This window comes from Tachypleus tridentatus, chromosome 10 (assembly GCF_004210375.1).
Source record: "Tachypleus tridentatus isolate NWPU-2018 chromosome 10, ASM421037v1, whole genome shotgun sequence".
Classification (NCBI taxonomy): Eukaryota; Metazoa; Arthropoda; class Merostomata; order Xiphosura; family Limulidae; genus Tachypleus; species Tachypleus tridentatus.
Genome location: NC_134834.1, coordinates 70,001,641 through 70,027,132, shown reverse-complemented (window position 1 = coordinate 70,027,132; position 25,492 = coordinate 70,001,641). Strand labels below are relative to the sequence as shown.

Sequence of the window (25,492 nt, the reverse complement as noted above, 5' to 3'; positions counted from 1 at the left end):
TGATGTTAAGAGTTTAAATACAATAATTGATCATGTTTAATGTTCGGCAATTTAGGAAATAAATGAAAATTTAGTTGTTGTTACATGAAACTAAACTGAAGGTTTATTAATTAATTGAAAAACATTTCTGTCTGAAAAATATAACCTAAAACAATTATCACCCCTTTAGACGACAAGTATTCCATTCCTTTAGCAACTTGGTAGGCGAAAGATGTCAGGTCACGTGAAGAGAGGTGTCGCGAAGTGCCATGAAGGTTTCCATAGAAACGCTCTGCCCTACTTTCTCGAAGGTAGGACTGTAGTTTCCCTCCTGTTATATACTCCATGATAACGAACAGCGGATCTAGTTATTCAACAATAAACTAATTTCAGAAGTGGAACAACTTACAATTTATACTTAAAAATCGGTACATTTTTTTTTTTCTCAAAAGGTGGTATGTTATCTTGAACCAAAAGAATGTCACACAGTGTAAGCGAAAAAAACTGAAATTACAACCGCAGAGATTTAAGTTTATCACTACTAATTACCAGGTTGATTGTTAGTTTTGCTCTAAAGTAATAGCTTGCTGTGACTGGAAGTTAACATTAACAAGGGCGAAACGCTATTTATACACATAAGCACGTGCGTATAATTTTTAACCTGAAGAAACGTTATAACTGAAAACAAGAAGATAAAAAGAAAAACACAAAAGGTTAAGAAATAATTTAAAAGTTAGAAAAGAAACTCGTTTTTTCTATAACTGCAGAACGTCCAGGTGACTCAATTCCAAACACTCTCAGTGAATTACACAGCATTAGTAACTATAAATTACCTTTAATATAATTCTAATGGTGATAATAATTTTGCTTGCATCCTTCTTTGTTAGCTAAATAAGAAATTCCAATGCATAAAACGCTATTAGATGTAAATCACTACCACAGAGGCCTTTCGCTTAATACTATAAAACTGCTACAACAGCTAGACTATAGCATAAATGTTTGTTTGAAACGCTATTAATGCCAGTTTATATCAAATAATCAGCTTATAGGTGTAGGACACTTTCATGTCATTTAGAAATAATGTGTCCGTATTATAATATTATGGTACGGCTGATAATAATTCCAATCGCATCAATTTTACAGGTCCAGTAAAAACGACTGTACAAGCACCCTGAGCTTTGTAACATTCCAACTACATAATTATTAGCTAGTTTTTACCTCTTTAGCGAAGGTGTTTTCACACAATCATCACTAAAAACTGCTTGTAATCACTCTCGTGTTTTGATTCGTAAAAGCAGGCGATGAATAAAATAATAAAAATAAATCTATGACCATGTAGTATTTAGAACTAACCTTTTTCAGTGCAACATCCCCACAAAGTGACAACATTAGGATGTGGATCCAACAGTTTCATCACTTTTAGTTCACTCAACAAATCTTTCTTCTCCTTCTCAGAAGCATTTTCTAAATTAAAAACAACAACAACAAAATAAACACTTTGAAATAAATTGTCCTGTGTACTAAGGAGGAATTCTAAGATACGGTTTGTTTGTTTTTTGAATTTCGCTCAAAGCTATCTGCGCTAGTCGTCCCTAATTTAGCAGTGTAAGACTAGAGAGAAGGCAGCTAGTCATCACCACCCACCGCCAACTCTTGAGCTACTTTTTCCAAGGAATAATGGGATTGACTATCACATTATAACGTCCTCATGACTGAAAGGGCGAGCATGCTTGGTGTGACGGGGATTCGAACCCGTGATCCTCGAATTACGAGTCAAACTTTTTAACCCACCTAGCCAATAAGATACGGTACTAGAACTTCAAGAAAAAAAACAAAAGAAATAACGAATTATAAGTTCAATGAATTTAGTTAGATATAATTTATGCCACTATGCAGTATTTCTCTCAATGCTGATTATCATTTCTTACATTTATTTAATCGTAAATGTTTAGTGTTTTTCCAATTGCTGGCGTGTTTCCTATTAAGATTAAGAGAGGACAAACAAACAGCATGCGAAAGACAGTAATTAATAGCAATAATGGCTCATTCAGAAATAAGTACTTAGGGCGCATACTAAGAAGTTTCCATACGTAAAAAAAAATATGTCTCCAGGCTAATACTTCATGATTTTTGTCAGCCAACGTTGTTAAAACTACCTTTTCATCTTGCCTACATACAAATTAGTCGGATTGTGTTTAGAACACTCATTACTAGTTATTAAGGTATTCTCGGCGGTAAATCTTTAGAAGAAATAAGCCAACAAATAGGATACTTTGAAGAACCGATGAAAGGTAAAAGCAGATGGTCGAACTACAACTGTAGAACCAGGAAGGTATGAAATGTTGTTTGACATACACAGTGTGCTTGTGATAGCTATCTTACTTACATTGATCAAACATCAACCAGTGTAGAAACCAAGTGGATAGAACGTCATCATTCGTTGAAAGATGACACATATGGTCAGGTGGGTTAAGGTGTTCGACTCGTAATCTGAGAGTCGCGGGTTCGAATCCTCGTCGCACCAAACATCTTCGCCCTTTCAGACGTGGAGGCGTTATAATGTGACAGTCAATCCTACTATTCGTTGGTAAAAGAGTAGCCCAAGAGTTGGCGGGGGGTGATGATGACTAGCTGCCTTCCCTCTAGTTTTACACTGCTAAATTAGGGAAGGCTAGCACAGATAGACCTTGTGTAGCTTTGCGTGAAATTCAAAACCAAACCAAAAATGACATATACCTGGACGTGGTCAGGAGTTTAATAAAGTTTGTTTTGTATATAAGTAATTGTAAAACCTGACTATTTTAGGTCAAGCTGTTTCATAATATTTTTTCCTTTCGAAGAATGATGATTAAAAAAGTGAAAATAAACAAAAATGTACTTAGGAAGAATATATTTCAATGAGCTGTGTTATATTCTAACAACGACTTGCCTTTTAGTGTTTTGACCGCAACAATACAGGCACCATCACTGTTGTTGATGTTCAGTGCTTCACATTTCCAGACCTGCCCAAAACAACCTTCTCCAAGAATTCCGAGGAATCGCAAATGGTGGCGCGAAAATTCCCACTTTTTGTCTTCTGGAGTAATCTAATGAATATTTTCCAAATATGCAGCTATAATATATATATATATATATATATATATCAGAATACATCTTTTTACTTCCTGAGGTGTCCCGTGGGAACGAAAGTTTTGTATTACACATGCAAAAATAATTGTTTCCGGTACAATACTTTTAAAATTTGTTATAATTCGTCTAAATTTTCAACTGTGTCTTACGTGATTACAAGCAATAACTTCGAAAAAGTTAACGAACGACATTTTGTTGTAGTATTGCATAAAAAATGATTCAACTTTTAAGGTCATTTTTTGAATATTTCCAAAAAGTTAAATTCCTGAAGAAGAAAAAAAACTTATTATTCAAAACATCATTAACGATAAACTTGTTCTAGAGTAGCAACATTTCAACTGTTTCAAAACACTATCTGCCGTGATCCAGTATCTCAAAAAACTCGTAGGCCTTGAATTTCCACACACATCGCCATACTTGGCGTTATTCAAGGGAATTATATTATAACATTTAGGGTTAGTTATTAGCCCCAATTTTCATTTTCATTATGAAAGGGAACAGAGGCTATAATCAATCTTTAGAAACTATAAAAATGTGTCAGTCGCCATCTAATTAATTGTTATTTTTAAGATAATATCAAGAAACTTCAAATGTTTAAACGCCATAAAATATTAAAAAGGCACAACAGTTCCTAGAAAAACGGTGAAATACGAATATATTTTAAAATTTTTCTTGTTAATAATAGTTTTTATAAGAACTTGCAGAAAACGCATATTGTAAAGTTTGGTTAAAAACTTACTCCCGTAAGATCCCCGGATTCATAGCGATTAGACGAACCTCGCCTTGACCGCTGGTGATAAAGAGCGCTAGAGTGCTCGCTAAGACCAATATTGTTTGTCAAGTCACTGATGTTGCGGTCTTGAACTTCCTTGTGCTATGAAGAAGTAACCACGCTCACATTAGTTATGGTATTGAATTAGACTTATCTTCTTTAAATATGCTACAGAATGTAACATTTAAGCATATGTCATCGTCGCCTACAAACAAACATTTTTTTTTTTCTGTTTGTTATTTGTTATTTAAAAGAAAGTCAAAACATATTTACTTTATTGACAAACCAACTTAAATTAATTTGTCAATGAAACTTTGAAGCTGAAATAATCATCGCTCTGGAACGTGAATAAAATCGGTATAACTATTATTTAGGGATAGTTCAGTTACAAAAATAGATCTGAGGATATCTCACCTGTTTTACTTCGTTCTTGCTGTAACGTTTCTTATAAAAAAACCATAATAAAAATGCTACAATCGGAGCAACTCCCAATATAGCAACAATGAGCAACACGGTTGTTGTCACGTCGAAGTTTTTCTTATAATCGTTGTTATTGTCTTCTAATACGTCCTCTTCCGGATTGCTAGGACGTACTGTCGTCCTGGACCCTTCTGTGGGGGAAGAGCTGGAAGTGGAGGTAGTTGAGGGGGTGTAGGAAGAGACGTTTGAAGATTTTGAAGGGACGGAGGATATATTTTGGAGAGGTTTGACTGGAGAAGGGGCAGCGGTGGGGGGGTTAGGTAGGAAGGGATAGGAGGGAGGATTCGGGCGATAAGGCAGAAAAGGCCGGCGCCCAGGGCCACTGCTGGAAAGACCGGGAATAGAAGATTCATCAATCGAAAACCAATCTTGAGGACCATTATTGGGCTTCAAGACTCGAACGTAAACTTCAATCTTGGCCTATAAAAAAAGACGGCTCACATTTCTCATGAATATTGAATACATCGTAAAGTAGGCTTAGTTAACTTCAAAAGAAGTTCAAAGCACACGATTAATGTTTTTTTAACAGCGTCGTTACTTATTGTAAGAATTAAAAGAATATAGTTTATGCTATTTATCGAAATAATTACTTTGTGAAATTAAAATAAGAGTGAAGTGAATAATAATATGCTAGATTTTTACATTTTCAGCAAGATTGATGTTTCTCTTTAGTCAGTTTTGAAAAGCTGACATTTTTTAAAATGAAATATTGTACTTTATATTTTTCGCTACTAAATTATTAATTAATTCTATTAACATAAATGCACCTACCATTTGATGACCATCATTAGCTGTGATGAAGAGATAGTAGTCATTTCCAGCCTATATATATATATATTAAAAAAAAAAAGAGTTTAACAGCTGTGAAACTAAATACATTGCAATTCTTACCACAAATCAGCAAGAAAAAATAATATCAAAAGAGTCTTTACTACTGCTAGATTTCAAACACTGAGTGAAATATAAGCAACTGGATTATAATCACTGATTACAGCCCCAGGATAAATAAGATTTAATAGTCCAGGTAATCTGTGCAAATTATGCAGCATTCTTATTCGAGATTTTTCTTCAGTTACTTTGGCGGTATATTTGGGATAGCAGGAATCCACTAATTATTTGAATGGTTATCTTCTTTCTTTCATGCTGAAAGGTAAAAGGTCCTTCCAAAAACGTCAGCATAAATAGTTCTCGTGTAGCTTTGCGCGAAATTCAAAACAAACCCAATGGAATTGGAACCAAGAACTCACGTTTCACGAATTGTAACAATTGAGCTTATTTCTTTTAGATAGTAAGAGTTAAAGAGATTATAACCTTTGACCCTAAATAGAAACGATAGAATCAATCAGGTACCAGACTTTCATTGTTAATGAAATATTTTTGTATAAACACATGCAAGTTATGCTTTGATCTTTACCAAAATACATTTCCAGACGGACTAATCACTACACTGAAATAGTGTCCTGAATGTTAAATATTGTCCATTTGGAACAGCAAACACAGGTATAGAATGTATCAGGCAGATATTGCCTGTATAAGAATAGTTCGAATCGTTCATCGAAATGGTGTTTTGAAACCTCCTCGAGGTAGGTCATTAGAACTTTACAATACTATATAGTGTTTTCTTTTATAACCAAATATATGTAATAACTCAGTCACAAACTCTTGGAAATTTTGTAAATATCATACCAAAAAGTTTGATTTTCTTTTTTTTTCTTTCTTTTGTTTTATTGGATGATAACTCAAAAACTAAAACAGAGGTTCCAACCAGTTTTACTGAGGTTATAACGGAGTATTCACTTTTATAAGTATAATTAATAATTTGTAGTACTGAAAAAACACATAACTTTATTGTAAACGATGTTATCAATGCCCTTTGAAGTTAGTTTTCTTTCAGAAATCTAGTGTTCCTTTAAAAACTTAAGTAGATGAAAACAAGAATTGCCATCTAATAATAGATAGACAATCAATATTACAGTTGAAACCTCATTGTAATAAATACAACCTTCCTATGCCTATTAAAACTCTGAATTAAAAATAAGTAAATAAGTAAAAAAAAATTTTCAAAAAAAAAGGAGCTAAATCTAGGAATATCAACATTTCAAAAACAATGCGAACAAGATAGTAGGCATGGAATTTATATTTCCCGTTACACCAAACATGATCGCTCTTTCAGCCTTGTGTACGTTTATAATGTGATAATCAATCCTACTATTCGTTGCTAAAAGATCACCCGAAGAGCTAATGGTGGGTGATGATGACTAGCTGTTTTCTCTCTAGATTTTTACTTTTAAATAAGAGATGGCTAGTGCAGAGAACCGTAGTGTAGTTTTGAGCGAAATTCAATACAAACCAAACCTTTACCAAGGAGATTAGTTTGATTGACCATTACATTATAACAGTCCCACGGTTGAAAGAACGAGTATGTTCGGCGATGGTATTCGATTCCACAATTCACATATTGCGAGTCAAGTGATGTAACTACTAGACAATGTCAGACCCAAAAAGTTTGTTTCTCTTTCTGTCAGCTCAAAGCTACACAAGTTAATAATAACATCTTTCTATTAGATTTTACTACATGGACTTAGACAGGATTCATTTTTCAGCAACCCAACTATATGAAGCATACCACAAATAACTTGAGGCTAAAAAGGCCAATGAAACACTCATTGCAATAGTTTAGTTTACTCAAGTCTTAACATAAACATACTTGAGGCAATACGGGCTTATATAACAATTGAGAGGTTCAAAAGTTGACGAGGCAACTTGGCTGAGTAGTGAGAGGTAATGCAAAAGTTAAGAAACAATATGGCACACTCCTGCGTGATAAATTGTATAGTAGCATGAAAAAAACGCGTACTACTCAGTGAATTGGAAAGGGCTCACATACAAATTTCTAGTGCACTGTACAAATTAAACGCTCTCCTTTTACGCTTTCTGTGGTTATGTTTGTCTCTTTCTAGTTGCCATTACTTATTCTTTGTGATTCCATTATATCACTCCATTTTTGATCATTAAATCCGTACATCAATTTCTACTGATGATCCAACATTGCCAGGTTGTTATGATGCTTGATTCGTAATCTGAGAGTTGCGGGTTTAAATACCCATATCACCAAACATGCTCGCCCTTTCAGCCATTGGGACGTTATAATATGACAATAAATCCTACTATTCATTAGTAAAAAAATAGCCCAAGGATAAACAATAGATGGTAAGGACTACCTTCTCTCTAGTTTATCACTGCTGAATTAGGGACGGCTAGCGCAGATAGTCCTCGTGTAGTTTTGCGCGAAATTCATAATAAACAAAGATTCAGCATATCACTCACTTTTGGCCTTCCAGACATGAAGTGGCATTAGTATTTTAGAAAAACATGGCCCGTTTACGAAACGTATAGGTGTCCGAAGAGATGTGCAATGTTGTGTGATGACTTGTAGGGTTTAAGGCGTGCGACTCGTAATCTGAAGTCGCGGGTTCACATCCCGGTCGCGCCAAACATTCTCGCCCTTTCAGCCGTGGGGGCGTTATAATGTAACGGTCAATCCCACTATTCATTGGTTAAAGAGTAGCCCAAGAGTTGGCAGTGGGTGGTGATGACTAGCTGCCTTCCCTCTAGTCTTACACTGCTAAATTAGGGACGGCTAGCACAGATAGCTCTCGGGTATCTGTGTGCGAAATTCAAAAACAAACAAACAAACAAACAAAGAATTGTAGGGCTGTAGCAAATCCTCGCATCTTTATCCAGAACTCAACACAAGTTCATTTCTTGTCATGTAACCCCAGATAGCCGGCCAAGAAGCGTGTTGTTAACCTTATAGAAATATTTTGTTAAGCCTATAGTGGAACAGAATCAATTTTGTTAAGACATATCTTTAATACTACACCGATTAGACGACTAACGAATTATATAATGAGAATGTGGGATCATGCGTTGTTTTCAGATTAGAGAATTTGTAATTAAGTCAACGTAGCCTGAAAAAACTTTCTGTTTTATTAATTTTAGGCGTTGAAACCAAATGCTTGAAATGATGTGTGCATAGTTGTATAGTGAAATATAGAGTTGTAAGACAAAATATGTCCAAGTTTTAACCTAAAGGGATGATTAAATACTATTTAATTATAGTTAGGATCTACTTAGTCTCCTAGGTAACCGCCTATGACTCAAGTCTCTTGATTCCTATACATAATTCATTATTGAATCTTTGTGACAAACGTCGTTCAATGTGACACTTTGCAGTAAAACAGGAATTATCAAATTTCACTACATGTGACATTAAATATTGATTTTTTTATAAATTAACTATTTCCTCCCCCTCACTGTTTTCACCTCTATTCCAACCTCACCCCGAAATAATGAGTGAAACAGAAAGCTAGTTTTCGTCTACTAGATTTCAAAAATAATATCTTTTTTTTATCTCTCAGTTTCAATACTGGAAAAAGCTATCGTCATAGCAGTTTAAAAATTTAAAGGTAAAGTACATTGAATATTTGTGATGTAAAATCATGCTTGAGTTCCTTTTTTATAACATAAGCCAGGGTAAATAATGAAGAACGGCTAAATAACAGGGCCTACAGCTGGGCCATGGAACACTAAAACATACGACCACTCCCATAGTCTGACAAAAAAGAGAAACTCCTAACTATGAGCCTGCTGTGGTGCACATGGCACGTGGTATTTTCATTGCACGTGCTAAACCCTGCTATTAAAGTGAACAATACACGTTTGTCAGTTTAAAACTTTCAATTAATTCATACAAGATCCGGGAGCACGTGGAGGCGTTTGAAAGCACTTACTCGTGAAACATGTATCAAAATCCACTTTTCGATTAAAAAAAAAAGGAAATTAGTTTGTTTTTGTTCATTATGTAAAACATTTCTGTCATTCTTAAACTAATAATGTTAAGTACATACTTAGAATTAATAATTATAACCAGAATTCTTTTGTCCTGAAGAGGAACCTTGTAGAAATTTTTTGTAGGATCATACATTTCAGCGTTTTAATCTGATAGTTTCTTCGTCTATTTACTTACAAGCTTCTGTAGACAACTGATTATTGAGCTGTTAACAAAAAACATTCCATAAGTAACATTTATTTTATTTGCCGACATAAGATGATAGATATATGGAAACATCGAAAATCGAAACAAATTCCCATTATTCTAGTGAGATAGAAGCTAAAATTACATTTCCGTTTATATAATGCGCAAATAAGAATGATTTTTACTCAATAAGATTACAAAGACATCAATCAATGAACAAATATAACACAGTAAAGGTTTCAAAATAATATCAGTCTTAGAAGTGTTCAGATTATTCTCAATGTGAGCATGGAAATTTCTTTAACGCTAAAAAAGAAACGAAAAATTGTTTGTTTTTGAATTTTGCGCAAAGCTACACTAGGGCTATCTGCGCTAGCTGGCCGTAATTTAGCAGTGTAAGACTAAGGGGAAGGCAGCTAGTCATCACCAGCCACCGCCAACTCTTGGGTTACTTTTTTACTAATGAATAATGGGATTGACCGTAACATTATAACGCTCCCTCGGCTGAAAGGGCGAACATGTTTGGTACGATGGGGATTTGAACCCGCCACTCTCAGATTACGAGGCGATTGCCTTAACTGGGCCGAAACGATAACTACTAACGATATTGGTGTTTAGTTGTGTAATACACAATTGTTTGGTCTGTTGAATCTCGTATAATCATTTTAAAATGGAGGAATTATCCTGATGTAAGTTACGAAGATTTTTTCTGAATGAAAAAACAAACAAACAGTTGATTGTTCATAATGATTTCTTTTAACGAAAGAAACCATAGGTAAAAATACCAGAGAAGATAATTTACGAATGGATTTTTAAAATAAATACACTTGATCCTTGAGTTTCACAAACTTTCTTTACTCAAGGAACTTTAATGACATCAAGCATTCTAAACGAAGACCCTCGCCTAGTGTTTCCACACAAATGGAGTTACTTACCCTCTTTGTAAACAAAGATTTGAAATAGTGAAAGAAAACAAACAGAAATTAAACTTTTATGGTCGTGTTGGGAGGAATTATTTTTATATGCGCTGCCGTTCTATTGAAACCATATCACAACCCTTTAGGAGTATCCGAACTCCAATTTGAGAATCACTGATTTAAAATAACTCTACGCGGTCGTTATTGTAGTGTAATATCTTTATCATATCAAGATTGCAACATGAATAAATTACTTTTTCTTTATAAATAAGTGTTAATGAATTGAAGAGGGAGTGTTTTTTTTCTTTTGAACACCCCGAATGACTGCCATAAGTGGTTTATGGTTTGTTTTCAGCGAAAAATCAAAATGGGCTATCTGCTGTGTCCACCGCGGGGAATCGAATTCTGGTTTTTAGCACCGTAAGTCCATTAATTTATCACTGACCCACCGGGAAATGGCTGCAATAAGTAACTGAAAATATAGGTGTCGTTCATTGTTATAAAACGTATAAACACATTGAATTCTAAGTTTTGCTCTTCTTTTTTTTTTCCATATATTTTACGCATAGGTTTTTGAAGCTTATCCTGTAAATGTCTCAATCCCCAATTAGTTTATGTATTCAATCTATAATTTTGTTTATATTGATCTTTATTAGACATTTATATAGATAGGTATCATTCAATTGTAGCTCTATTACACTAGGACGAGTTTCAATCTATTCTTTCTCGATTTTACTGAAAATCTAGTAACAAGATATGTACATCAGCTTCAGTCACTAATTATTATTCAGCGTTTATTATACTGGTGGCAACTGCTCTGTCCTCAGCCAACAAAACACTACAACATCTTTCTTACCCAAATTACTGACCTTCACCGTTACCAACTCCACTTCATCCATCAGAATAAATTAAAATCTTTAATAATCAATGGGTGTGTCTCTTACTGTCAAAACACTCGTTCACATGCACCTGAGAATCAATCATTGGGGTTTGTACGTTCAATGACCAATTAAAAGTAACGAACAGTAACACAAGGCATGTGCAACTGTATACACTAATGGCATATCATCATGGTGCATGCGCATTTATAATACAACTTAAAAGTAATTAGAAAAAGTAGGGGCTAAATCATTATACACTCAGATGAGAGAGCACAACACATCATAATGTTTTACATGTTATGTTTAGATTCGCAATACATTACAGAATGGACGACATCTTTCTATCTAACACTGTTCATGATGACGTTGCGAAACGGTATTTCAAGTTCAGTTTAATTAGTCATACCTTACTGAAACCACTAAAACTAAATTCAGGAACAACAATTTATTTTGAATTACCTCGTGTGAAACCCTGAAACTCGCAAAGACGAATTGTTAGGTGCAACGAAACATCTTCAGTTTAACTAGAATCAAGTTATGATGACATCGCCAATTCGAAACGTCAGCGTGATATGACGTCTTGGCGAAACTGTTCCTCTTACTATCAAGTTGTATATATATATATATATACATTTATAATATAATAGCCTCTGATGATTAATTATGGCCAGGTGAAATTGTATTAATGAAGTGGATTCTAGCTACAAATCCTGGCCGATTGACTTAGGTATCGACAGAAAAAGCATTTTGTATTTGATATTTGCCATAACCATAACTTGTAATGTATTTTGCGGATAAAAATATTTCTTTACACAAAACTCTCCGTTTTGTGAAAACATCACTTCTGCGTGTTTTTTTTTTCGTGCAGGTGTCATCTGGCAGTTATACAGAAAAATTCTCGACTGTTCCCAGCCGGTCCACTCAAGGACAGCTATAATTACAGACCTTAGCCAAAGGCCTTTATATTAAGATCTATGCGTTAGCCCTAAGGTGCTTGCAGAAATCACAGTCTCCGTTTTTTTTCCAGGTATTCGGCTAAGTGTAGGTGTATAAAAAAACCGAGGGAACCATTTGAGCGTAACACGGGGGTGCGCTACCATAGCACGTGTCGTTTTCAGCATGTCAACCGAGTGGTGTTTCAGGTTCATTATCAAATTCCTTTCTCTCTTTTTTTTGTGTGTGTCTGTGCATGAACACGTGTACAACAAACGACAAGTATTAATTCAGTTTCGTGAAAAACGTTTGAATTCAAAAGCATACACCGCGTCCAGAACGAATTGATAATACTAAACCATAACTATAGTTTCGGTATAGTTGTTACAAGAAGTACTCAAGTGGAAACTAAACATAGATTTTTAAAAATAAATAAATAAATAAGCAAAGAATGTTAACTGGTAACATAATCGATACTCTGACAATTTTGAGTTTTGTAATAACTTTCATAAAATAATATTTTCTTTTATTGCGACTTGAATTGATAACAAATACATAATGTATTTGAGGTAAAGCGTTTTCACGAAGGAAAATCATTTGAAAAAGGGCGAAGCTGTCGCTTTCATCAAACGCTAATTATTTGTCGAGAAATATGTTCTCTAGAAATTAAAAATGAAACGAATTTGACTTTTAAGAAACTTAGAAGAATCGAAATGGCACCACATAGGCCAACAGGTTTAAGGCATCTACAGGGTAGTCCATAAGTCCCTACCCATCCATGTATCTTATGTATCCAGTGTATCTGTGTGCTGTTCCTCATTCTCGCTGCATAATATTATGCGACACCATGTTCTGTGAGACATTTTCCTCAACATGGCAGGTGTTATTGTTCCAAATGCCGCGGTAACAGCTGCCTTCAACTCATCATTGAATATAACATAATAACATATGGATGAGTAGGGACTTACGGGCCACCCTGTATATACTTTTAAACAACAAAATATCGAGTGTTTGTAAGCCGAATGTCCTAACGACATTCTTTTACTTGTCTTTATTCTGAAGTATTTTCATTTCATTTCTCTGTGTTCTTTCTGAGAGAAATGGCCTATTTTATAGCATTAATATTTTAGCAACAGGCAGTGAAGGTAAAATGTGTGTGGGGGATAGTCAACCACAAAACTGATACCACAATCTCCTTTATTACCACATGGAAATTCACTCTCGACTGAAAACTGCTTCAACAATTAAAAAATGTTCTATTTGTGTTGTTACAGTCTGTACAACCTATTAAACATGAGAGATAAACGGAATTATGTTATGCTAGCCCAGGGGCGAGGGCGAGTTGCTTTCCTTGTTATTAGCCAAATTCGGTTTCATCCTGGTCGTTGTTCAACACACTTGAGGCAAAACACGCCTCGATCCGAGTTGAAACATTAATCACTTAGTTTCACTTGTAATATTTCAAAAGATAGAAGTATTCAATCATTTTTTGTACAATTATCTCACTTAGTAATTGGTTGCTTGTCTCAAAAATATGACTAAAACACCTGCTGTTATTTAAAATAAGATTTTGTGCTAAGATTCGAATTTGTATGGTTTTAAATATAGTTCGACTCGTCAAATCTACTTAAAATGCTTCAGAAATCCATTGCTTTTCAAGTTTACCAATGATACAAATTCCACATAAAACTATTTTTGACATTTCTCCAGTTTCTGAAAAGTTCATTTCGTCTCATTAAATTCCTTATGGTATATTTAAATAATAATAAAAAGCTTCTCCCTCAACTCTTAAGTTGTTTAGGGCCGGCATTGCCAGGTGGGTTAAGACATTTGCCCCCTAATCTGAGGGTCGTGGTTCGAATCCCCATCATACCAAACATGCCGTGGGGGCGTTATAATGTGACGGTCAATCCCAAGAGTTGGCGATGGGTGGTGAGGACTAGCTACCTCCCCTCTAGTCTTACACTTCTAAGTTAGGGACGGCTAGCGCAGATAGCCCTTAAGAAGCTTTGCGCAAAATTGAAAAACAAATAAACAACTGTTGAGGCGTTTGAATACTGAACGTCACCAGCCCCGTATAAATACGTTAACTACAAAATATATTTAAAGTCGCTATATTTTCTCAATTTTCAAAGCTCACTGATTTACTTTTAAAATATACTGAATTTTAAAAATGAAAAGTATTCAATGTGTCTCAGAAATGCGTCCTTAAATTGTTGTATTTGTTTTTCTTTTTCTTTCGAATTCTTCTTTGAGTGTACGTTGTTTGGTATATCAAACGTCGCAAAAGGAATCGAGGTAGTAAAGACAGCGGTAAAAAGAAAAAATTAAAAAGTATTTTGCAAAACAGTATCAATAACAGCTAAGCCTAAGCCAACTACTGAAACCATGTTTATAATTAAGTTTTTATTAATAAAGTCTTCCAATCAATTTCGAAATTTGTCATTTTATACCATTACTAAAATATTGTACTTATTTTGTTTTATTGTTTTACCCGTTTGTGTAATTTTAGTTTGTTTTTTTACTGTTGTCTTTATTACCGCCACCGGAGGAGAGTGACGGAAAAGTATATGAAAAATATTTACCTAACACTGGCAAGAAAGAAATAGGAGGGATTTGGGATATACTTCCCCAGAAAAAAATTAATTTGATTTCGGATTTGATCATGTTTTGATACAGTTAGGCGGAAGTCAGGGTAAATTAAGCTCAAGATAAATTAAACAAATATATTTATCTTAACTCTTAAACTTTTTCTCCAGTTAAATTCTTTTTATAATATTCATCTATTTATGACAAACCAATACTTTGGGAAAAAAAAAAACTAAATTAAATTTGAAGAAATCAAAAGTCCGTCGAAACGTATTAGTAGACTGTATTGGAGATGAAGTCCCACTCTGACACTTTTGCTGACTAGTTTTCCTTGTTACACAATTCGATAATTGTATAGTGTAAACGGTAACTTTGATATTAACATTTAATAATCGACTGCAAGTGACATGCTTGCTCAGGGAAACGAATTTCGACATTTCATTTTAAATACACTGTATTTAACTTTTGTTCTCTAGTTTACGACGCTTACAATGTTTCTTCAGCAACACATACCACCGTTCTGAGGACATTGCATGGATTTTCTTACACAGCTTATTACCAACTTGGTTTTGGAGATTATGGAAGTAAATAAAAATAGCGCGATTTATAAGCGTTGAAAGACACAGCAAAATAACTTGTCTTCTGTGATTTAAAAATAAAAATAAAACAGAAAAACGGATATTACAAAGGTGGATAAATTTCTGTAGAAATAATGGTTTGGTTTGTTTTGAATTTCGCTCAAAGCTATACGAGGGCTATCCGTGCTAGCAGTCCCTAATTTAGCAGTGTAAGGCTAGAGGGAAGGCAGCCAGTCATCACCACCCACCACCAACTCTTGGGCTACTCCTTTACCAACGAATAGTGGAATTGACCATAACATTATAACGTCCCCAAAGCTGAAAGGGCGAGCATGTTTGGTGTTACAGGGATTCGAACCCGCGACCCTCGGATTACGAGTCGAGCGCCTTAACCACCTGGCCATTCCAGACCCAGTAGAAACAAAAAGAGCAGAAGTTCGATAATTCTGGGATGTGAAACTATTTTTATGAAGGGGTGAAACGAAGCATTTTTGTACAGTGTTCATTGTTAGATGGTCTCCTATTAACTACTTTAATACCAAACTGACATTCTGTTTGGAGATAACTATATTATCAGTATTTAACGGGCTTATAACAAGGAAACTTTACTTTCTATTAACATTTTTTTTTTACCTTCTCGTACTCACCCTTCCTATCCTAGTTCTCGCTGTTTGTCCGACAACACTTATTTTTTTCTTGTGCTCAGTTACGTTTTGAACGGTATTGTAGTGATAGGATCGTAAATTAAATATCACTTCTTAACCCACAGTATTATTAACACCTCGTTTTATCAGCCTTTAATTTTGATAATAACGAATATTACCAGTTCAATTTACGTATAAGTCAACTTATAGAAAGCAGTCGTTTGAATTGAACGTTAAGAACCGAGGTGATCGAGGCATTGTGGTTTTGTTTTGTTAATTAGTTCTAAAGATGACTAGTTGTTCAGGACCGTAGCCGGGGTGTGATAGACAAGGATTCTATTCTCAAATTCAAGTATTCTTTTCACTTGAATAAGCAAGCAAACCATGTTAGTGTTTCATGTGGGTACAATGCATGTTATTAACATAGTGGAAACCAAAAATATTACAGTAATTTTTAATCAAGTTTCTTCGTCGATGAGTGAATTAGTCGTGTTTTATTGGACGACATATTTGCAGCAGACATGCACATGGTTCTACGTTACTTCCATTTTCCAGGCCGAAAAGCTAAATATGATAGACTGCCAATAAACTATAATCATTTACAGTAATTGTAAATCAATGTTAAGCACTTAGTAACTTACACTGTTCTGCAGTACTGCACCGCGAAACTATTCCCGACTTGATTATTTAGTTACTTAATTTCTATCAAAAATCAAACATCATTCTGTGTATTCATACGTCACGAATAATAATATATGCATACACCACTGGTTCTCAATCTACGATTTGTGGTCTAAAGAAAAGTTGCGTAATTACGGAAAGGACGCGGCAATATACTGTTTGGATCCCGTTGTGGACCACCAAGGTAACAAAAAAAAAAAAAGGCCGAAACCAAAAAAGTTTAAAAGTCACATAGATATACTGATTATATACAATGACCAGTGATATATAGCAACTAATAATGTGACAGTTATGAGCTACAAATGTATCATTCATGAATATTGTACGAAATGTAAATCATGATGAACGATATGCTATCAGCTACTATTGCATCAAACATGAGCTACAAATGTATCATTCATGAATATTGTACGAAATGTAAATCATGATGAACGATATGCTATCAGCTACTATTGCATCAAACATGAGCTACAAATGTATCATTCATGAATATTGTACGAAATGTAAATCATGATGAACGATATGCTATCAGCTACTATTGCATCAAACATGAGCTACAAATGTATCATTCATGAATATTGTACGAAATGTAAATCATGATGAACGATATGCTATCAGCTACTATTGCATCAAACATGAGCCAAAAATATACCACTCATGTGTAACAGCTCGAAATGTACCAAAGATAAGTCAAAATCAGACAAAAATCAAACCACGATACCAGAGATATACCAAAATTCCTCATGTGTAACAACCACGAACAATAAACGAAGACACATCAATACTTCGTTATCGACAAATGACATACCAACAGTTAGTACTAACGAGAGACATACCAAATATGGATATATAATAACTAAAGGTATACTAATAATAAACATTTAGTACCAGCAGTCAGAATTAACAATAAACGTACCAAACTTTAATGTATGATGACGAGAGATATACCAACAGCTGCACTTAGTAGAGACAAGTGATATACCAGTAGTAAGTGCGAACCAGAGACATTCCTAAATATAACAAGCGTCGACTCTACTCACAAGTGTACCAAACATGATCAATACTTCGAGATATTCTAAACTTCATGGTTAGTGACTAGACAGACAGACATCAGCAGGACCGGATTAAGGGTTTTATTTATCCTAGGCCTTTCAGACAGAGCCTCTACGTGCAATACATTTATAGTCCTAACTTGAGACCCCTAATTAGTGTGAAGCTTTGGGCTTCAGCTCATGTCTTAGTCCAGGGTTGTACACCAGTAATGGTTAATGATTAGAGATGCATTAACGGTTACTGCTGATTAAAAATATACTAACAATTGTCATATGATCACAGATACATCAGTTAAAAGTACTGGTAAGAAATAAAATATATATAAAATAGTTTGTTTTGGAATTTCGCACAAAGCTACTCGAGGGCTATCTGCGCTAGCCGTCCCTAATTTAGCAGTGTAAGACCAGAGGGAAGGCAGTTAGTCATCACCACCCACCGCCAACTCTTGGGCTACTCTGTTACTAACGAGTAGTGGGATTGAACGTCACATTATAACGCCTCAAGGCTAAAAGGGGCGAACATGTTTGGTGCGATCGGGATTCGAACTCACAACCCTCGGATTACGAGTCGAGCGCCTTAACACACTTAGCCATACCGGGCCCATTATAAAATAATTTATTTCCTTTTAACAATACGAATGTTACCACGAAACGAATATGACGCTCCTCTACGTGTTGTATCGAGTGCCCTTGTAGAAGTGGAGGTTACTGTTAAACCTCGAGAACGTTGCTTTTAATGAGAAAAAAAAATCAGCTTTTACAACTAGTACTTTCCTTACCCTTTTAAAACAAACAAACATACGCAGAACAAAAGTAAACTTACATACCAAAATCGCATACCACTGATTTTGTTTTTAGCAGATGACACTCGTGACAAATTATATCTGTGTTTATTAACATCTCATGCGCAAAATGCTCAATAGTTGAAGAGAAAAATCTAACTGTTTAGCCCTATTATTATTCATACGGCAGGTACACAACATGTAGTGTTCCCTGTTTCCATCTCCGATGTCCCATATCTCGCGCGTTTGGTTCGCTACAAGGTCATAACGTATACGGAAGTAAGAACGTGAGCGATTACAGAAAAGACAGTCACGATTTGATATAGTTAGATAATACTCATAAAACGTCGTCATGACGTCATTATTGTGCCAACAACGTTGCCAGTAGGAGAATGAACTAAGGAGAAAAGAAATCATAGCACAGATTTCTTAAGTAGCAACCCTTCGAGTTGCATTCGTTTGATTTCCACCAAGAGAAAGTTTCATTTCAGCTACAATGAATGACATAATTTAAAACTGCGTGTACAGTAAACCCATAAATGTATACAATTTATTAATCGTTCACCCTCTCAATAGTAAATGTAATATAAATACTATCGCAGAAGGTGCAGCGAGCCGTCTGACTATATAAGCTTATACTCGTTTACTAGTGGGGAGGGGGGAGGCTTGTGTTTCGGGTACGCAACGTTTTTTTTTTTTTTTGGTTGCATAATTGTCTACTTGAATGTACAAAGCTTATAGAATGCAAAAACAGTGCTATGTATTTAAAGTGGTTAAAACATCTAGATGATCTGCACAGACTACTCACGTGTGAGGTTAAGTACGTAGAGTTCTGAACGAATCTAATGGTCGTGCGGGGCATCTCAATGACTGTGAGGTTAAACCTATTTCACAACACGTGGTATCCACCAAATATCTCTATTACAAGCCACACTTTAAGCCTAATGGGTGAGGGTATTGGTATTTTAAGTGTCTATAAAGAAATGGGAAAAACAATTACCTACAAAACATTAACACGTAAACACTGCTGTCTGAAATGGGATTCTGAGAGATGACAGATCCTTTCCTCAAATACCTTCCTTTTTTACAGTGCATTGCACTATATACACCCACTTCCCCACTCACGCATACAGAGGTGTAGTTAGGACTTATCTACTCCTGATTTAATTTTTGCATAGTTTAATTGAAATTTTAAAATTTAAAGGAAAATTGTTATTATTATATTTTATCGACACAGATGTTTCTTCTTGGAATAAACAAGAACTACTTTTAATTATTTGAGTTTATAAATACTTGTAACTGTTCCAAAGTTTCATAACAGTGATCACGCTTTTGTTCCAATCTGCACGTTTTAATCTTTTACTGTACAACGTTTCAGTTTTTTCTTGTTTTTGTTTTACTCTTCTCGTCTTGGTTTTAGCAGCTAACAACGTTGAAAGTTTAAAACTGATCTTACCTACATACATATTGTAGCCTTAACTGTCTTGAATTTTTAGATTATAACATTTTAGACTCTAAGCTTTTTTGGTTCGATTATTGGTTGATCTACGATTTGGGAAAGCTTAAAACGTGTTTTTCCAGGCTACTTCTTCCATTAGTATTATAACACCTGGCATGTCAAATACTTCTACGCCCCACCTCTCTCACTGTCACGTGGTAATGGCTTTCTCAGCATATGGTTTGAGTTGATTGCCTTTATCTTCTAAGTCTGTTCTTTAACTTTTGTTGTTATCTTAGTACAATGGGTTAGCTATCTGCATTCTCTTCACCTGGGAGAATCAAACCCTAGATTTTTGTGTTGTAAGTCCGTAGACTAACGACCCGCTGATCCATCAATAGACTTTTCCAATTAAGTTGTACAGATCATAGTAAGCAGTTTATTTAAATTATAGAAGAGAACTTAAGATCAAAATATGCTTCCGTTACAAGCTTCTTTCATATTAATTTAGAATAAAAATCAAAATATTCTCACCGTTTATAACATCCGTATTGACAGTAAAATTTACATGTGCACTGTACAAAACAATACAAGTACTATAGATAAACTCAGTATTCGGAAAACTAGGTTTAAAATTTATTTATTATATTTGCTATTGAGCAGCTACATAATGTAGCAACTGAAGTAACTCTTTTTCTTCTCTTCATCTATCCAGTGTATAGATTTTTCTCGAGTGACTACAAAGCACGTTCATACCAACATTATGTTTAATACAAGTGTAATCAGAATTTGTACTTTTACAACAAGAGCAATGCAAAATCACTGCTATACAGTAAAGCCAAGTTTGATTCTTCAGCTAGCTCTGTACTCTAGCTGTTACAACTACACTGATTCTCCATTAGAGTATCATCTGAGTTTGTTAACATTGCTTTGATTTATTAGCAGCAAAGCAATGTTGACAATACCTCGTGATTTATAGTCAAATTATCCTTGTTCTTTAGTTTTTTGGGAGTAGTGTAGTTTAAATGCATTAAATTTAGTTGGCTTATTTATTAGGTTTATGCCAATGTCGACAGAATGAAAGGTATTTCCTTTTTTATTCAGACTGTTAACACGAGAGTATCCAGCTAACGATCCATGCTCAACTGATCAGTCGATACATTGTTAAATTATACAAGTTTCAGCAACGTTTATAGAGTTGTTACATAACGAATTGTTTGTTCTATAATATATCTACACATAATTGCTACTAAGAAGTCGTGTTGCTCCATGTAAACAAACTATCTGAAAGCGATCTCTGTAAGGTCAGAATGAACAGACATACACATATATTAAATAACAAATATTGAGTCTTTCAAGTCATTTGACTCTGTTGAAAACTTCGTTCAGGGACGAATAACGTGAAATATAAACATGGTCTTTTATATACAATAACTTCATTCTTTTAGGAAGAACTGATTATCATTTAATTAGAGTAAATTACTTACGATGAAGTAAAGATAAAACACTTTTAAACACTAGTGGTAGTTTAGTTCAAACTTGTATGCGTTTCTATAGCAATTTATCCCATGCGTTTATAAAATTATATACTGTTTTGTGCGATGTTAACAACGAGGTGGCCTTTACTGACCTGACCCGTTAAAGGACTGGCCAGGAATACTTCCCCCGATTTCTTATTTATTCGGAAGAAATTGGATCCATCGAGATACAGTGCAGGCTTTATTCCATATCTGATGTCGTCTTTCTCAGCATCACGTGCCCTAGCCGTGATAATTCGGCTCCCTAGAAAATAAATGGTTTTTGTCAGGAAAGTCACTTATATCAGTCAATTAAACACGAACTGAACTGAAATTTTCTATAAACATTTTATAAACTATTTTGGTCATGTATTGCGCAAAATACAAAACTATCACTGGCGATAAATGAGACGAAATATTATTATCATTGGGTTAGTATACCAGTTTCACAGGATTATTATTGTTTTAGAGAGATTTTACTTCGAAAGTCACATGACGTGAGCGTGTTTACCACAATTCACTGTATAAAATACAGCAACACGTGTGGGGGAAAAATTACCAAAACTTTATTTACCTGGAATGTTTTGGTCGGGAGCTTATTCAACCAGTATAAACTGCGTTACAAACTTAGCAACATTTATAGAATTCTTAACGTGTTGTAACATGGTTTATACTGCACGACAAAGAACTACTGCCCTAAACCTTGCAAGTAATAACAATACGTTTTTGTCATAGACGTGTGTTTTTAACTGTTCTTCTAAACCTTTACTGCAATTCATCCATGTATCATTGTTTTCAGAGAATGTTTTTATACTGTTATATATAGATTGCCTGCTGTAACTATTAATGCTAAATATCGTTTTACTGTAGCAAGGCCATGTATTATTGCTTTTGCGCGGGTTGTTAATCAAAGCCATGTACTGTTGTTGCTTCAAGATGGTTATTGTATGTTAACGACACGGAAGACATGTACTGTTGTTGCTTCAAGATGGTTTATTGTATGTTATTGACACGAAAGACATGTACTGTTGTTGCTACGGGATAGTTTACTGTAACAAGGTCGTGTAGTGTGTTGCAGTTATTGAATCACATAGTGTTATTATTTTTGCAATACTCAGAGGAAGTTAAATGGAATTATTTTCAGAATATTATGCATCATAGTTCAAAATAGCTAACATTTCAGTGCAAATAGCTTCTTTGAACGCAACCTTATGGAAAATAGTACCTGTTTATACGAGCGGTAATCCAGTAGGGATGGTTGACTTGAATAAAATATAAACCTATGTCTGTTACACATACAAAGGGTTTGTTTGTTTGTTTGTTTTGAATTTCGCGAGAGCTATCTGCGCTAGCTGTCCATAATTTAGCAGTGTAAAATTACAGGGAGGGCAGCTAGTCATCACCACCCACCGCCAACTCTTGGATTACTTTTTTTACCAACAAATAGTGAGATTGACCGTCACATTATAACACCTTACGGCTGAAAGGGCGAGCATGTTTGGTGTGACGGAGATTCGAACCCTTGACACTCAACTTACGAGTCGAGTGCCTTAACCACCTGGCCATGCCGGGCCCACATACAAAGGAAATCAAACTTTACCAACGGAGGGTATCAAGACGCGATTTTTAGTGTTAGAAAATAAAAAATTGTGGTCAAACTGGTAGCTACACTTATAGCATTGATAAGGACTTTACAGTAAATACTCATTCATTAGTAAGCTGGGGCGCGTTTATTGTTTTACCCATAATCATGCTCCGAGGTAAACAATAAACGCGCCCTAGTTAACTAATGAATGAATAGAAGCTGTAAAGTTCTTATCAATGTTATAAGGAGTAGCTACCAGTTTAGTCACCAGTTTTGATTTCATTGATTTAAGTTTCATGCTCAATCCTATTTAGGTCACACCTTTTTATTTCACACCTGAGGTGTTGTTGATTATATTATTGTACACGGGTAGAATAATTTCCACCTCGAAAAGCGACGCAAGTCACGATTATATAAATTGCTTCCCTGACGTATCAGTTCGATCGTCACATACCTCAAACAGATACTGAATGAAGAGTATAGTAATACTAATCCATATAAAGATAGCCTGGTTTGGTTTTTTTGGGTTTTTGAATTTCGCGCAAAGCTACTCGAGGGTAGTCATCAGCCCCCACGGCTGAAAGGGCGAGCATGTTTGGCGCGACGAGGATGCGAACCCGCGACCCTCAGGTTACGAGTCGCACGCCTTAACACGCTTGGCCATGCCGGACCGTGTAAAGATAGCCTAACATGGTCAGGTGTTTAGGGCGCTCTACTCGTAATCTGAGGGTCGCGGGTTCGAATTTCCGTCACACAAAACATGCTTGCCCTTTCAGCCATGCGGGCGTTATAAGTACAATTAATCCCACTATTCGTTGGTAAAAGGTTAGCCCAAGAGCTGGCGGTGTGTGATGATGACTAGTTGCCTTCCCTTTAGTCTTATGCTGCCGAATTAGGGATGGCTAGTGCAGATAACCCTAATGTAACTGTGCGCGAAATTCAAAGCAAATAAATAACCAAATAAACCATATAAAACATACCAGTCAAGTCGCCTGATGCAGCTCCTATGAATTCCAGTGGGATTAAACTTTTGAAACAGGCATTTGGAAACAGTCATTCTCAAAAACTATATGGATTATGAAAAGCATGCAGGGAGAAGGGGTATATGTTTAAAAATATAGTCTTACTGTGGAGACTTTCGAAATAGAAACTACCCTGCAGTGCTATTGTCATTGTGTACTGTCGTAAAATAAAGCATGAGATTACTTGACGACATAGACTGAAACGAAGTGATGAAGTTCAAAAATTGTTTGGATATAAGATGCTCAACTTCTGTACTTAGCTACTAATTTTGAAACATCGTTACTTAAGAACAAAAAATATATCTGATATCCTTTTAAAATTATTACCGTGCTAAGGTGTCTTCTTGACTACTTTTAATCGTTTGAATATTTTCTAATGCTAACAGTACAAATCAAGAATGTATGCTATTTATTTTTTACCTAAGGTCATATTTTCTGATTTGCATTAATTTAAAACAAGTCATCAAAGGAATTTCTATGACGGAATATTTGTTAACAAGATGAATTACTTTCATCTAATTGGTATTTTTGTCAGCAAAAGCCTGCGATCAATGAATCTTTTGATCAGTAGCCCCACATGTTAACCTTACGACCATTAGTTCCTAACTTCTGAACCACGAATTTGGTTTTGTTGGTCCACAAGAACGTCCGTACAGACAAAAAAAAAAAGACCTTTTGAAATTTATTACTAATACGTGTATTAGGATAGATGAAATGCCTTGTTTCTTTGTTCACTGTAAAATAGATTATATGAGTAGTTTCCTTCTTTGCTCACTGTAAAATAGATAAAATATTCACTGTAACATTGATGAGCGTTGTTTCCTTCTTTTACTCACTAGAAAATAGATTATTCACTGTAACATTGAGTTTCCTTCTTTGTTTACTGTAAAATAGATAAAATGTGGTGTTTCCTTTTTTATTCACTGTAACATTGATGAAATGCGTTGTTTCCTTCTTTGTTTACTGTAAAATAGATAAAATGTGGTGTTTCCTTTTTTATTCACTGTAACATTGATGAAATGCGTTGTTTCCTTCTTTGTTTACTGTAAAATAACTAAGTTTCGTAATTTTCTTCAAAGTTTCTTGCAGAAGATAAATTAGGAAACAACGCTATAGACCTATACGCTTCTAATGGTTCGTGAAACGAGAAAGTTTGGAAACTGTTGCACTAGGTCACAAGAAGTGCGGAACGTTAACAGACTATAAAACACGAAAACTCGGATTCACCGTTCCATCACGTTACCTGTAGTCCATGGACGGTCTTTCGAGTTGTTAGAGGTCGTTTTATGTATCAGTAAACCTAGCAGTTCCCACCTCTTTCCCAGTAGCTTAGTGGTAAGTCTGAATGCATAAATAGCTAAAAACAGCGTTTCGATACCCGTGGAAGACATATCATTGTGCAACTTCATGTTTAACAACAAACTAACAACCAAAACTACCCGTACTTACTGCCTGACAAACAAATAATAACAAAG

General features: G+C 35.0%; 1 protein-coding gene across 1 annotated transcript in view; it reads right to left on the bottom strand.

Annotated features, from left to right (window-relative positions):
- The window catches only part of LOC143229518 (tyrosine kinase receptor Cad96Ca-like), a 49,935-nt gene that overhangs the window by 10,814 nt on the left and 13,629 nt on the right, over window positions 1-25,492 (bottom strand). Inside the window, exons 3-9 of the mRNA XM_076461974.1 lie at window positions 21,524-21,675; window positions 5,132-5,182; window positions 4,295-4,780; window positions 3,848-3,982; window positions 2,909-3,065; window positions 1,333-1,443; window positions 162-343 (exon numbers count right to left, since the gene is read on the bottom strand). Of these exons, the coding sequence (XP_076318089.1) occupies window positions 162-343; window positions 1,333-1,443; window positions 2,909-3,065; window positions 3,848-3,982; window positions 4,295-4,780; window positions 5,132-5,182; window positions 21,524-21,675 (1,274 nt within the window). The remainder of the gene's footprint in view (window positions 1-161; window positions 344-1,332; window positions 1,444-2,908; window positions 3,066-3,847; window positions 3,983-4,294; window positions 4,781-5,131; window positions 5,183-21,523; window positions 21,676-25,492) is intronic.